Raw genomic sequence first — 15,836 nt, forward strand, 5'->3', positions numbered from 1 at the left:
GCAGCAGGCTCCTAATAAAACATTTATTAGATAATGAAAAGTGAAAATGAAAATTGAGTCCCTCAGTCACGTCCGACTCTTTGTGACCCGGTGGACTGTAGCCTATCAGGCTCCCCTCTTCATGGGATTTTCCAGGCAAGAGTACTGGAGTGGGTTGCTAATGGCTTGTGAACAAACAGTCCCCGGGTCTCCTGCACTGCAGGCAGATTCTATACTGTCTGTGTCACCAGGGAAGTCCCATTCATTATTAGACATATAATTTGAAAGATCTTAATAACACTGAGCTGCAGTTAGTGTCATTATTATATCAACTAATTTAATCATTCTAGGTCTATTCTTAGCTTCAGAAGGAATGACACAAATAGGCCAAGTTATTGAAGACTGACACCATGGCCACCAGTTTTCTCATCTTCAAATTTAAGGCCTTCCTTTATTTCAGTATTACTGTTTCCTTCAAAGGTAACATGTCTTTTTATCTATGAATATATATTTTACTGGCTGAATTTAAGATTTTCTCAAACTTCACAAAAGACAAAGGCATCTCATCTCTCCTGCAATCTGTGTTAGGCCTTGAAATCTGTTGGGAGAGAAAGACATGGTTGCATTCTCTCTCTTCTTGCTCAGTACCCTGTCTCAGTCCATCAGGAAGGGGTCTCTCTATCTTGTCTCTGATTTTCAGTCATTTGAACATGCTTCTTAGTGTAGTTTTCTTTGCATTTATTTTTGCTTGGATTGAGGATAGCCTTCTTGGGCCTGCTGGTTAATGATTCTTGACAAATTTGGAGGAGTCATGAGGTCTATCTCTTTAATTATTTCTTTTATTCCATTCAATCTTTCTTCTACTTTCTTTTACTTCTTGTACTCTCTTTACACATATGTTAGACCATCTGACTATTCCACATGGTTTTCCTTTTGTTCTCTTTTATGTTCTTGTCTTCTTTTCTATGTTGTCCCTCCTCTCTCTCTCTCTCCTTCAGTTTGGATAATTTGTCTGAAACTATCTCCAGCTATCTCTAATCCTTTATTTTACTTTGTCCATCTGGTATTATGGCTATCTAAGGAGTCCTTAATTTCAGATACTGTATTATTCAGTTTTGGATTTACTTTAAATAGAGCTCATTTCTATGAAATCTTCCACCTTTTCAACATGTTTCTTTACAGTATTAATAACAATTATTTCAAACTTCTGTCTACTTACTCCAAATCTCAGTCATTTGTGGGTCTTTTTCTACTACTAAAATTTTCTCCTAATAATGGGTCAAATCTTCCTGCTTTTTTAGTATCTTTTTTCTTTTTTAATACATATCAGATACCATGTATAAAGTCTATGGAAACAGAAGTCAACGTTATTTTTGCTGGGAGAAGGAACATCTTTTCCCATAAGGTAGCGTGGATAAGGGGTGGATCATTTCTGTCCAGTTTTTGGGGTTGGTTTGCAACTCCAACTAAACTCAATTCATCTTCCATTTGAAATGTCTCAAAGGTGACATGTCCTGTATTTCTTATGGGCCTCCTACAGTGTTGCACTGTTCAACAGAAATATAATGCAAACCACAATCGGAGACACCAATCTAAACTTAAAAAATGCTGGCAGTCACACTGAAAAAAGGATTTTAAAAAACAGTGGGAAAATAGTTTTCAATTATTGAGCTCTAAGAGTTCTTTATATATTCTGAACACAAGTCTCGTGATTTTTAAATATTTTCTCCCATTCTGTGAATTATCACATTCTTGACAGAGTCCTCTGCACCACAGAAATTTATAATTTTGGTAGAGCTCATTTTATCTTTTTTTCTTTTTTCCCTTATGCTTTTGGTGTCATTTTAAAGAAACCATTATCTAATCAAAGGTCACAAAGACTTACTCTTATCCTTCCCCCTGTAAGTTTCAGAATTTTAGCTCTTAATTTTACATTTCTGGTCCTTTTGGCTTAATTTTTATACACAGTGTCAGGTAAGGATATAACTTCATGTCGATATTCAGATATCTAAGTACCATTTGTTGAAAAAAGTATTCTTTACCACTGAGTTGTCTTGGCTCCTTTATCAAAAACCAACTGACGGTAAATGTGGTGGATGGTTTATTTCTGGACTCTCAATTCTGTTCATTGGTCTAGATATCCTACTTTCATACCAGTACTCCACTAGCTTGATTACTGTTGCTTTGTCATAAGTTTTGAAATTTAGCAGTGAGAGTCCTTCAACTTTGTTCTTTTCGAAGACTGTTTTGGCTATTTGGAGTCCCTTGAAATTTCATATGAATAATTTCCTTATAGGTTGTAGAAACTTTGCCAATTTCTACAAAGAAGCTAGCTGGAATTCTGATGTGGATCATACTGAATCTGCAGATCAGTTTAAGAAGGATTGACATCTAACAGTATTAAGTGTTTTGATCAATGTACTTGGGCTATAATTCTGTGTATTTAGATTTTCTTTAGTTTCTTTCAACAATGTCCTGTAGTTTTCAGAGTATAAATTTTCTGATTCTTCTGGTAAATTTATTTGTAAGGATTTAATTCTTTTTGATGATATTATGAATGGAATTGTTTTCTTTCACTTTTGGATAGTTCTTTGCTTATTGCTATTGTGAACTGATATTTACACAGTCGTTCCTTGGTACTTGTGCAGGACTGATTTTAAGACCCGCTGGGAATACCAAAATCCAGAGACATCCAAGTCCATTAGTCAGCCCTTCACATCCATGGTTCTGTATCTCAGATTCAACCAACCATGAGCTGTGTGGTAATGTATTTACTATTAGAAAAAAAATCCACGTATTTTGAACCTATTGCTCAAGGGTTAACTATATACTGATTTTTTTTTTTTTAATCTTGCAACTTTCTTGAACTAGTTTATTTGCCCAAAAGTTTTCCAGAGGCTGCCTTAGGATTTTCCATATATAAGATCATGTCATTGGCAAAAAGATACAGTTTTTTTTCTTTCTTACCATCTGGATGCTTTTTATTTCATTTTCCTACCTAACTTCCCTGGCTTCAACCTCTAATTCAATGCTACATAGAAGTGATGTCTTGCTCCTGATATTAAGGGGAAAGCACCCAGTTTTTGATTATGAGCTATAATAGCTGTGGGGTTTTTTACAGAAGCCATTTATCACAATAAGGAAGTTAGAAAAAACAAGACAGAAAGAAGAAACACAAAAGGCAGATTAAAAGAAAGAGGAAGTAAAAACACATGGGAAGGGAGCAGGAGAATGAAATCGCTAAATCACATCATCAAGGGAGGGACTGAATGACAGAAGTATGAATTTAAAATAACTGAAGAGGATTCTAAGATAGATTCTGAAATGCTCTGCCACTGAAGCATATGCTTTTGGAAAAATACATAAAACTCTATGTGCCTTGGCTTTTGTCAATTAGAAAAAGAAAGTAAAGGCATTTACTCTAGAAACATAGAACAGCCATTATGTACTTTCTGTGTACATATTTTTACATATTTTCTGTGAGGCAGGATGTGAGGCACTGAAGATCTAAAGAGATAATGTACATTTTCAGACTTAATTCACTTTTGGGCATTGTAATTCTGTATCCTATAAAATAAGTCAGACTATTAACATAGTGAAACAGGGAAGGAAGTGAGATATAGTGAAAGAAGGCAGAAAGTAAAGAAAGAAAAAATGTGAAAAGGGAAGAAAGGTAAAGAATGAAGAAAAATACAGAAAGGGAATGAAAAGTTAGGTCTCAAAAAAAAAATCAAGAAGTGAGTAAGGAGAGAGACTGAAGGGAAAAGAACATTCAAGAAGGACAAAGGGGAGGAAGCAACGAATCATGAAGAGGGGAGTCACATCTTCATAAATGACGGCTGGAGAGCCAGAAAGGAGAAAGGGTAGAGGAGGAGAGGAAGTTAATACCTTTAGTGACTCACTTTATTGATGGTGACAGGGTCTTTTAATAAGAAACATATTTCTTTCACCAAAAGTAAAGTAGAAAACTCTTTGAGGACCACTTACTTCTGAAGTGGAAAAGAAAAGATAAATATACCTGATAGAATTTCCAAATGTTAGAAAATTAAATTGCTTTCACCCACAAAGGATGCTACTGTAATCCTTTCTCTAGATACTGAGGAAGTCAAAGCATGAGTGGTGATATTGGCTCTGTCATTACTTGACAAGGGACAATGATTCTTTTGGCTCCTCAGTGTCCTAATCTATAAATAAGGAAACCATATTAGATGATTCCTAAAGCCTACTTAAAGCCTACTATAAGCTACCAGAAAAAAAAGTAACACAAGAAAGTAACCAAGATATAGAATTCAAAGGCAAACAACAACAAAAACAAATCAACTCTAATAACAGAAAAAATTGAGAAAACAAAATCCGTAGGTCCACTTAAAGAAAAAATAGCTGTCATCCTCTAGGTGGTAAATGCATTATAAAAATCACAATCTTTCCTAGCAGTAACATTTATTGGAGAACAGTAGAAATGTATTTCTTTTAAGAGTAAAAGAATATAACATCTGAAAAACAGACCAGCAGGAAAAATAAGACACTTGTTCATCTGTATTTCTGTGACTTTTCTCACTTGGTATTATTTGCAACTGTACTTTTGTGTCTGGCAGCTGTGCCAACTTCAGTACGAATGATATATTATTTTTATCATGTTGATTACATGTGTTCACCAGTTTAGTTGTCCGTATATGCTTGGTGTGGTTTGCAAATACTCAGTGACAAAATCCAGAGCATGGCATTTTCACAGAAAGTGTTTACTGTGAAATTTCTCCTTAGAAGTTTGCTTTTCTTTACAGCTTTGATCCATATGACATGCACAGTCCTAAATTTCAAATAATGGCTTATAGTTAAATTAAGAAAATGCTTCAGTGTGACACAATATGACTACACTAAGATGTGGTAGTTCTAGAAAGGACCTCATTTTCTCATGTGATCAGAGATTTGGTCAAATTTAAAGTCTGCTAAAATTTTCCAAACTGCGCTTCTTCAGTTTTACAGTGACTTGGTACTTACATTCTGTTATTCATCAACACTTCACAGAAATACTTGATTTGTCTGAATGAATTTAAAAACCCACAACTGAAGAAAATCAGAAAAACCTGGTTTTAAATATCAAAAGATCCTGAATGAAAAGTATTTCTGCAGGCCACACTACACAAGTTTTATTGATCAGTGTATTTCTTTGCAGTATGAAAATGTTGCAAAATTGGACATAAAAAAATAAACTTACTGGTAAATATCTTTCCTGAGGACGGATCTGCCAAGGGGATTGTCAGCCTGGGGAGCCATAGCAACAGAGCCAATCTTCAGAACCATGGTATCTTCCTTTGCTGTCTGATTAACTGTAACGAAAAAAATAGACTGATGAGGAAACAGCAGATCTGTGTGCAACCTCATGTATAGGGAGAAATTTTTGAAGAATGGGATAGACACACATTAAGATAAGACCATAAATGAGGACAAGAAAAAATTTGCTTAAAATAGAAATACTTAATGCTCTGTCCATTGTTTCTTTTATATCCCAATAAGTAGTTCTCTGCACAGACAATTAAAAATGGCAATAAAAAAATTCACCCAACATAAAAACATGCAATATTAATTATATATAAGTAATACTGAGTAGTATATTTATCTAATTTCATGATGTGATACTACTACATTTTTCTCCCAAGTGATTTTCAACCCTGAGTTTTCAACACTGTACTGTTGTTTACAAATACATTAAAGGATATCAGAAAGTCAGTAACAAATTCTCCAAGTTGTTTGAATTTACATAATTGTACTAATACAACACACATATACATACAAACACACAAGAGCACTTTAAGGTGTAACATGTCAGCTGAATGGCTGCAACAGTAAAGAAAGAAAAAACCAAGTAACTGATTAATATATAAGGACATTTCAACTTGCTATTCTAGGTATTTTTTTATGTTAATAATTTCTACCGTGGAACTGCTTGAGAAATAGTAATTTCACACCTGTGTAAAAGTCCTATTTCCTAATGGAACCTAAAACTAAGGTAAGTATTCTCAGAAAACAAGAAAAGGTAAAAGGGTGTATTAATTCTGATTCTTTAAACTGAATTAAAAAAAAATTTATCACATGTTCTCATGTTACAAAGCTAAACAATTCTATAAGCCATTGGCTAATTCAATGTCTTTTTAAAAAATTATTTGGAATAAAGAACTTTTTTGGATGCCCTCATTAATTTACATTAAATTTATTCCCTCTTTCACCACAGATGAGTCTACTGCAGTAGCCGTTCAAAACTGTTTAAAAATTGTTAACAATATATACTTTTCCGGGTTTTGAAGAAAACATATAGTAAAATTCATAATTTCTTTCAAAGAACTATCATCTGCCACAAATGGAACAGAAAAGGACTGGCTGCAAGACCTCAGGAATATCCTGAACAGAACATGCCTACAAAGGCATACAATCCATATTTCCCAAACTGTGGTGCCCAAAGAATGCAAAAGCTAAGAGATTATTTCCAGCTGCTTTGACAAGACACTTGGTATGGTCTGACTTAGATTAGTCTAAAAAAGAAAGTCAGAATTAGGAAAATCAGAAAAAATAAGAAGAAAGATATTCAGTGAGGAAAAGAAGGAACCAGAATAAGATGTACATAAGGGAGAGGCAAAATGGCAGGGGAAGGGGTAAGACAGCAAAGGGGGAAGAAAGAGATGAGCTATCATAATAAACATCAGCATGTGGATGCTGCAACACAGATGATATTTTTGAATGTCCACAGCAAAAAAGATCAAATTAAACACTACTTCTCATGAAGTTACACTATTTTCAAATGACTAGAGGTCTGGCTTGATTATAGGTCCTTATACTATGAAAACTGTTTACATTTCACAGATCCTGCATTTTATGTCAGGCTTATCAAATAGTTTCATGTGGGTAAAACCTCTGATTAAGCAGAAGGCATCAATTAAATCAATAAATAGTAAGCCTGGAAAATAGACCATACCACAAAAGTGCGATTAGTGTACTTGCTAACTGTTCTTCCAGGCTACAGATACTACCCACCATAGGAAAGTCTAAAATGTAATAGAAACACTGCAGTAAATGAGGTACACATGGAAGAAAAATGACGTCCTTAGTGTTACATACAAAGCCAGATCCAAGAACAGAATTCTGTTTCTGTTAGAGCCAAAAGTATTCTCACTAGATTAAACTGACTACAAAGTTATATAATAATAATAAAAACCATTTAATGTATATCATTCACGAACTAACTTAAAATAATCAATTTTATTATAGAAAGTATTCAGCTTATCAAAATGTATCCGGAGATATAAGAAAAAGTAGTAAAAATAGGTATTTATTTAAGAAAGCGCCTTGAGTCATGTCTTTAGTTATTTGATAGCTAGGGGAAAAAAAAAACAAAACAAGCTTTCCTTTTTTGGTTTATTTCACCTGCATTTAATAGTTGGACCAAATGAGGAAATATTCCCTCTAGAAGCATTTTCAACATGAAAATGAATGCCTTCCTTCTTTGCTCTAACTGTATTTTTAAAAATTGAGCCTCATGAGGAACTACTCACTCTAGAAGACTCATACCAGATCCAAAAATCAGCCCTCTGTTATGAAATAAATAGCTTAAGCTGGAAGTCAAACACCTGTAGATTCAGAATCTTGATAATAATCGCACATAAAGCAAGCAATATTCAAGTCGAAAACCAGACTTTAATATAACTTCTTTAAATACTAGAAAGTTAAATATATTTTTATTATTAATTGAATTTTACAGATGAACTATTAGAAACTTGTACATTTCATGTAAAATGAAACGTATGTCTGAAAGACTATCTTTTCTTGAGGCAAGAGAGTATGTATTGAAAATGAAAAGGCTAAGAACAAATATGAAATTATGAGCTTGATTAAGTAACCAAAAGCTTAAAAGAGCAGAATCTTCATGAAACTGTCAGACAATATCAGACTGTTGTTCATAACTAAGTTTTTAAAAAATTCAATATGAAATAAAAACATTTTAGAGACTTCAATTTTCCTTTAAGATTCTCAGTATAAACTCTATATAATAAAACATTTAAAGTCTCAAAGGTATTTGAACTTGCCATTGCAATGTTAAACTTCTATAAAGCCACAACTATAATGACAACCTCACATAAAGCCATCAACAAAAGGTACTATTATTGATATATTTTCAGCTGAAGATACAATGAAGGTTCAATACTATGTAACCCAGTGATTATGTACACTAATGGGAAATACAGTCACATCCAGGTTGCCAATAATCTCTGACAGACAGACACAAACTTCTTGGAGATAGTTTTATAGTTTCTGCTAAGAAGTATGAAATAGCAACATTTCAGTATGCTATCACACTCAATAAGACATAATTTACATTCAGTTTAATTGATCTGAATAAAAATATTATGCTCATCTGAATTACAGCAGTAATGAAGAAAGATAAAGTGTTCCCAAAATTTAACATAATATGTCAAGACAATGGAATTTTTGACAAACATTTATATTCATATATATTTTGTGGATAGGCACATGTTTTGGCAATTCATAGTATCTCAGATATAGACATGAGAACAGGTATAAGCAAAGATATACATGCTGATATAAATACAGGTGTACACAGACACACACACACACACACACACACACAGAGTCAAATAGCAAAAAAAAAGAAAAAAGAAAAGACGTGTGCAATACATTGCAGGTCAAACAACAGGCTTCACACACAGACTTCTTAATAAATGACGAAGAACGGATGAGCAACTCTTTAGGAAAAAAAGTATACTTTTCATTAATGAGACTGACAAAAGACCAAAAAACATGACAGATCTCTATTACAAACACAGCAAGGAAACAGTATAAACTGGTCAGGCAATTTATAGGAGGGCATTTTGACATCCCTTAATATTTTTAAGGTAGATACCCTTTGATCTAGCAATCCTTTTGCTAGAAATTTTTTCTATATATGCTCACCCAAGTCATGAAAAATACCAGCAAAAGGTGTTTATTACACAAAGTGTTCATATAAGCAAAGGATCAAAATTAACCAAAAGTCCACAGAGAAATGTGGCAGACAGTATTTTCCAAAGATGGCTGTAACAACAAGGCCCCTTCCCTAACTTCCACCTCATACGCTCTTATTCAAGGTTAATTGCTTAGCAGGTACTTCAGGATCAGAATTCTGAAATTATACCTTAAAAATTCCACCACAAGCAGCACCAAAAAAGAACAAAGGAGCTTGAAAAATAAACTAGGAAGAATCTAGAAACCTTCTGTAATTACAAACAATTGAAGATTTTCCTACTTACAGCAAGGAAATGGGAAATTTAAAGCAGTATCAACAAAACTGTGTGATACACAGTATTCATCACAAAATTTAAATGTTCATAAAACAATAAGCTAACAAACAAAACAAATATACGCACAGAAGAGATAAAGCTTTTCCTTTCCCTCCCTTTTCTCAAATAGCCAGATGAGTATCCCTTTGGACATCTATACAAATCAATGAAGCACAGAACCTGTTTCGATAAACCACCACTGAGTATGACAGAAAAATGAGGCGAGGGTCAACCAATGAAGCTCCTGACCTCTGTCTACTGTGAAGGTGCTCAGCACACCCACCACCTTTACTAAGAGGCAACACCCTCCACGCTTCCTGTTGACTCAACACTATCATTCAGAAACTGCTACAAATCCTGCCCTCGTCAAAAGAGCTTCAAAGAAGACTGGTGGTTAATCAAGACCATGGAATTCTCAACAAAGAACTGCCATATAAGCCAGCAATTTAACCCCGAGGTACATACTCAAAAGAATCAAAAATGAGCTTGAACAGACAAGTATATAGCAGCATTACTCACAATATCAGTGGAAACAATCCAAGTGTCTGATGGAAGAATGGATTAAAAAAGAGGGGTATATCCATACAATAGATACTATTCTGCCATACAAATAAATGAAATTATGATGCATGGTATACAACATGAATGAACCCTGAAAACATTATGCTAAGCGAAATACGCCAGACAAAAAAGGACAAATATTCTCTGATTCAACTCATATGAAATACCTACAACAGGCAAATTCAGAGAGACAGAAAGTAAGCAAGGGGGAGTTATTCCTCAATCTGTAAGGTACAGAGTTACTGCTTGGGGTGATGAAAACATTTTGGAGATAGAAAGTGGGAATGGCTGCACAAGATTGCCAATATAATTTATTCCATTAATGCAGTATGTGGAGTGTTGGCTAATTTTTTAAAGCAATTTTTAGTTATCTTAGGTATATAGAACAGAATATTGGAGGTCAACAAAACAAATGACAGAAAGTATAAGCTTTATTAGCAAAAGACCTAAAGAAAAACATCTCCTATTTCTTACTCTAGTAATCAATCAGCAGAGTCAGAAACACACACAGTATTTAAAAGTTATTTAAAATAAGACTGGAAAAAAAAATTCTGAAGAGAGTACCTTCAATACTTGGCTGCACTTCTTCTGTTTTCGGAACAAAAATTCTGATTACGCTTGTGTTGATATAAATCAAAGGTAAATTGCGTGAAGTCAGTGTATGGGTCCTCATGGGCTGACCAGGAGATTTTCTTTTCTCTTTTTGGGTTCTTGATAGTTTTGCTTGAAATATACTTGCAATGGCATTAAGTAAAGGAAAACAAAGGACAATATCAAAGGCTTGTGCTGAAAGAAGTATTTCATGAAGAAAATGAGGGGAACCATCTGTTAAACCTTCAGATAACTTATGAAAACTTCTTCGCTCATTTCTTGATGTTAACTTGTGGCGAACATTTTTTGTTACAGCTTTTGTGTATGTCAAAGACAGAAATCCATGCTGCTGATGAGAGCCATCTAGAAGCTTTGCAGTTGTCTGTTCCAGAAAGAGGAAATCACAATACATATTTTATTCAAAAAGAAAAAAAAAATTTGAAAGCAGAAAACAATCTAGGTCGGTACTATAATCTTTTGTTATGTCCATATTTTTTCCCCATGAGTGATCAATGTTTAATATATATAAAAAAATAAAAACACACTTCTTAACGAGCACATTACTGATCAATTCTATAGACAGGGCAAAAGCCTCTAAGACTCAGAATGACTGAACTCAGTTTAGGAATCCTGGGTTGTAGTTCTAGGTCCTGAGAGAGGTAATTAACCTCTTTGTACCTCTTTCTATAATTTCTACATTTTCTACAACATTCAGAATTTGGGACAGTTCATATATAGATTTATCTTTCCATTCTTGATAATTTTTCATTAAGAGTAGCAATACACTGTCATAATTTGGGTCAGACAGGGTTTGTTTATGAAAGAAAAATTTAAATAACCATGTTATGTATTTTCATTTGTGATCAACAATGTGAAAAGTTGATTGACTTCACATTTATAAAAACAAAGTTTTTCTTCTGTAATCTCACTAATATATATGAAGAGCCCATAAGACAAGCATCACTGATATCACACTGATAACTGAATTAACCATTTAATGCATATAAAGAGAAAATGGTATCACAAGACAAAAATAGCTCTCTTTTAGAACTTGTGTATTTTCCGGGACTATCATATTGTTTATAAAATCTACCTAACAACTCTCTTTCAACTCATATTCCCTGGGTTTATACCATATTAAGACATATAAACATCTGATTGAGACTGAAAACTATATCGTAACAACTTCAGTACCTGTGACAAAACTTGTCCAATAAACTTATATTCAAATCGAACACTAAAATTATAGTATAAGAGCATACTTTTAAGGGTAAAGTAAAACATGTAATTTGAATTTCTCAACATATAAAAAGGATAGTTTTGAGAAAAGTTTTCCTGAACCAATTAGTGTACATAAAATTCTATTTTGCAAATTAATCAAAATATAATTACTCAAAATACAACCCCTCTTCCCAAGGCTTGATGAAGATTTTTAGTTATTGGAGTTTAAAGAGTGATGTTAAGAGAGGAAGTGAACTGAGGAAGAATGAAAAAGAAGGAAATACATTCACATAAACAAGAAAAAAGTGAGAAGGAGCAAAGCAACAATATGTCAGGGCCTACGTTATTCCATCATCAGTAAACCTCTTCTATTTTCTGCCTCTCATTTTGCTGCCTATCACACGAGAAGAAAACAGTATGAAACTCAGTGCTCTGTTAATTTTGTTTTAAATTTGGATTTTATAGTGAAGAAAGACAAGATAAAATTTACCTTTGCAAAAGTATCTCAAAATCAATTTTTTGACCATTAAAAAGAGCTTGTAAAGTAAGCATCAAATAGATATGCAATATAATAACTTCATATAATTGTCTTGCCCTCAGAACATTTTTTACTTTGTCCAACTTTCTCACTGCATTTTATCTTATTTCCCTCTCTTTTGGCTTTCTACACTCAAAACAAAAGGAAATACAGTAAAACAAGAAAAAGAGATTGCAATCTCATCACTATGATGCTGAACTGCGGGCAAGCGTAGATGGACAAGGGTGCTGCGGCTGGCCGCCACAGGAGAGGCCACAGAAACGCTGTCTCTAGGTCTCAACTGGGATGAGGGTGTGGAGGGGTAGAACCAACCCCAAATCTACATAAATCACCCCAAAGCTTAACGAATGGCAACATTTGAATCCTGGAAACGGTATAAAAAGTGTTTGACAGTATAAATGTTTTGATTTGGTAAAGATACCTTTAAACATGTTGACTGTAGGTATTCTTAAAAGGTAAATACCCATGAGGGCAAGTGTGCTGAAGTGCTGCATTCCTAACTGCGCTAGTAAGATGAGGGAAAAAACTTAAAAGAATGGATAAATACTAGCTGGAATTGAGATAAGTATTACTTTTCATACAGTAATAATAATATTTTATACTACTTAAAATGAAAGTCAGACCAATGATAATTATTGAAATGTTAAGAAAATTCAAAATTTAGAAAACTTGATAAAATTCTAAAACACATTAAGAATAATTTTGGTTTGCTTTCATGAATACATGTTAAAATTGTTAAGAAAGCTTCTCATGGATGCTAATGAACATTAAAGAGAAGAAAATAAATCTAAACAGAATGTCCATTAATACAAAGGCCACATTTAGGGACAATTTTTATCCAGACTAGACTAGAAAAAATTCAAAAATCAAATCAGAAACTAGTATTTGCTATGCAATTACAGTGTTAAACACTAAATCTAAGAACACAATTATTTAAAATATTTGGCTAATTTTTACACTTTATTTTTAAACGTATATGTCTTAATACCTTTTAAGTTACAAAAAAGGGGAAATGAATACTAGTTTTCAGATGCTGAGAAAATATTTAATAACATTTGCACTTATTTAACAGTTTCTTAAGAGGATTTCTATTACCATTGTGAAAATCTACTCAATATTTAAAATTTACATGTATTTTTATTGACTTAAAAATACCATTTAAAAGAACTAGCTTAATAATATATTCAGATATTTTTGTACCACCAGGGGGAAAAAAGTTCTAAACTTCTAAAACCCACTGGTGTACAGACTAGTGTTCCTCTTTCATCTAGTAACTGACAGATGTACAACCTTGTCCAGATTTAAGAGGCACCAAATAAATAAGGCACTTGGAGTTAGTTCTGAGAAGGAAACAGCATAATAACAGGGGAAAAAGCAGTGCAAGGAAGAATCATAAAAGGAATGACGAAAGCAGTATGGTCAACTCTTGATCAGTCAGTATATGTACAATTTAACAAGCATACATAACATCCCACTTTGATTTTCCAATGATGATGATAAAATTAGTTTATATTCAGTAAACCAGAATGACAAAAAGCATATTCAAGTAACCCAGAAACAAACTGGATTATAGTGAAAACAGTCTATGATTTAAGAATACATAATAGTCCATTTACAGAGCAAAAGACACAGAGGAAGATAAAAATCAAGAGTTGACTCTATGGGTAGTTCCATTCCTTCTCTGGGTTCCTGTTAATGGGAGTTCTGTAGCATAATTTAAAAATGATTTCTTACAGAAGGAAAGAAGCCAGAGCAATTACTGAAAGGGTCCTGCTTGCTGATGGGTCGAACCAACAAGGTGCGTCTGTTCAGCTTGTCAGTACAGGAAAGGAAGACACCTCCACATTGCCCCAGAGACCAACACTCTTCCCCAAGGCTTGAGGTGATGGACAGGAGCAAAGAAGGTGAAAAGACAAAAAGCAATAAAAGCCATAAGCAAAAAAAAAAATCTGGACAGTTTTAATTTTGCTCAAGTTTGCAAAGGTTTAGGTTTGAGCCACTGCTAGGTATGGCCTCTGTCTGCACCATCTTCTGCAAAAGCATTGTTAATGGAAGTAAACAAAAAATTGTTGCTTTTAGTGTAAATGACTACTTTTAATTTATAATAAAGGACAATCCAACATGAACTCACTTATGGAAAAACTTAGGAAAAACTTCTAGAAAATCAACATACTAATACATTAATGACAATGTATATTAATAAAAGCAATCCTACCTTGACCTTATTAAAAATTTACTTAATTGCTATAACAGGAAAATGGTTACAAAACATAAGCAACTTAAAGGAATAGTTTTACTTTGTAATGTAATTTTGTAAGAATAGATCAAAAAGAATTTGCTGAGCTCTAATTCTTATAACCATTAGTCCTACTGCATGAAAGAACAAAGATAAACAGTTTATAATATATTTTTAAAAAGTCATAATTACTAAATGAGTCTCACCACAGGTTTTTCTTTGCACTGTAGAAATACTCCTTCAAAATGTCCTGACTGCCAACCTTCCCCTGGCCTGGAAAACATAAGTTCACCTTATCTGTTCTCTTCAATTTTTCTGAGTTAAGAAATTGAGCATATATAACTATTTCAAGTCATTATGATGTAAACAGTACTACACTGAACTAAAACGTGAAACTGACAAAGCAATCAATAGAACAATTCACATTAGCACCACACCCTGGTAGTTCTGCAGAGAGCACCTGTCTTAATGGTAAATTATATATTTACCAAGGTTATTTTTCTATCTCATTCATGTGACTCTGGGCTCCCCTTGTGGCTTAGACTCCAGTATTCTTGCCTGGAGAATCTCATGGACAGAGGAGCCTGGTGGACTACAGATCATGGTGTCGCAGAGTTGGACATGACTGAGCAACTAACCATGAGCACATGTGACTCTAAGGTCCATAAGGGTATGTTTTATGTCTATTTTTGCTGAACACTATATCCCTAGTGCTTAGTATAGTGCTTGGGATATAATACACACTTAATAAACATTTTGATTAAAATGAATAAACTAAATATTTAAAACTTACATAAAATTAACAGCATAATCTATAACATAAATTGTAATATTCACATAATAAATTATTTCAGCAATAAAATAAAATTCACATATATTTGCTAGGATCATTTTGATATGGAGATATACCATTCAAAAGGAACTGAACCACCCCATTATCAAAAATCTATCACTGATTCACTGTTACTCCAACAGAAACAATTATCATATACTTGGGAAAATAATACTATTGTAACAGGTCTTAATATATACCCAGCAAAATATTTTGACCATCACAATTTTGACACAATTTTTGGCTTTGACAGAGTTGATAGTTATTTACATAAATGATATACATAATAAAGAATGAAAAATCAAATGTTTTAAATGTAGAATTAGGAATCTCTTTAAAAAGACTTTGGTTTTTAGAGTATATAATGTATCGATAAAGGTACAGAAACATGTGTACTTTTGCAGACACTTAATTGTTGATGAATAAATAAGAATCCAGGGAAAAAAAGGACTTTAAGGCTGCTTCTTTGCCAAAATACTATGAAAATGAATATATGATGTTGTTTAGAAAGCATTTTTAAAAAACTACATGTGAGTTTTACAGTATATGAAT

The 15,836-nt window shown here is 33.3% G+C and overlaps 1 protein-coding gene across 2 annotated transcripts in view; it reads right to left on the minus strand.

Moving 5' to 3' along the window:
• The window catches only part of VPS13B (vacuolar protein sorting 13 homolog B), a 779,806-nt gene that overhangs the window by 343,228 nt on the left and 420,742 nt on the right, over window positions 1-15,836 (minus strand). Inside the window, exons 27-29 of one of the 2 annotated variants that reach the window (XM_068984062.1) lie at window positions 13,951-14,092; window positions 10,431-10,839; window positions 5,195-5,306 (exon numbers count right to left, since the gene is read on the minus strand). In XM_068984062.1, coding sequence (XP_068840163.1) covers window positions 5,195-5,306; window positions 10,431-10,839; window positions 13,951-14,092 — 663 coding nt within the window. Of the gene's footprint in view, window positions 1-5,194; window positions 5,307-10,430; window positions 10,840-13,950; window positions 14,093-14,658; window positions 14,726-15,836 lie in introns of both variants that reach the window. The other variant, XM_068984063.1, reaches the window with a different exon arrangement.

The sequence above is a fragment of the Capricornis sumatraensis genome, chromosome 11 (assembly GCF_032405125.1).
Source record: "Capricornis sumatraensis isolate serow.1 chromosome 11, serow.2, whole genome shotgun sequence".
Classification (NCBI taxonomy): Eukaryota; Metazoa; Chordata; class Mammalia; order Artiodactyla; family Bovidae; genus Capricornis; species Capricornis sumatraensis.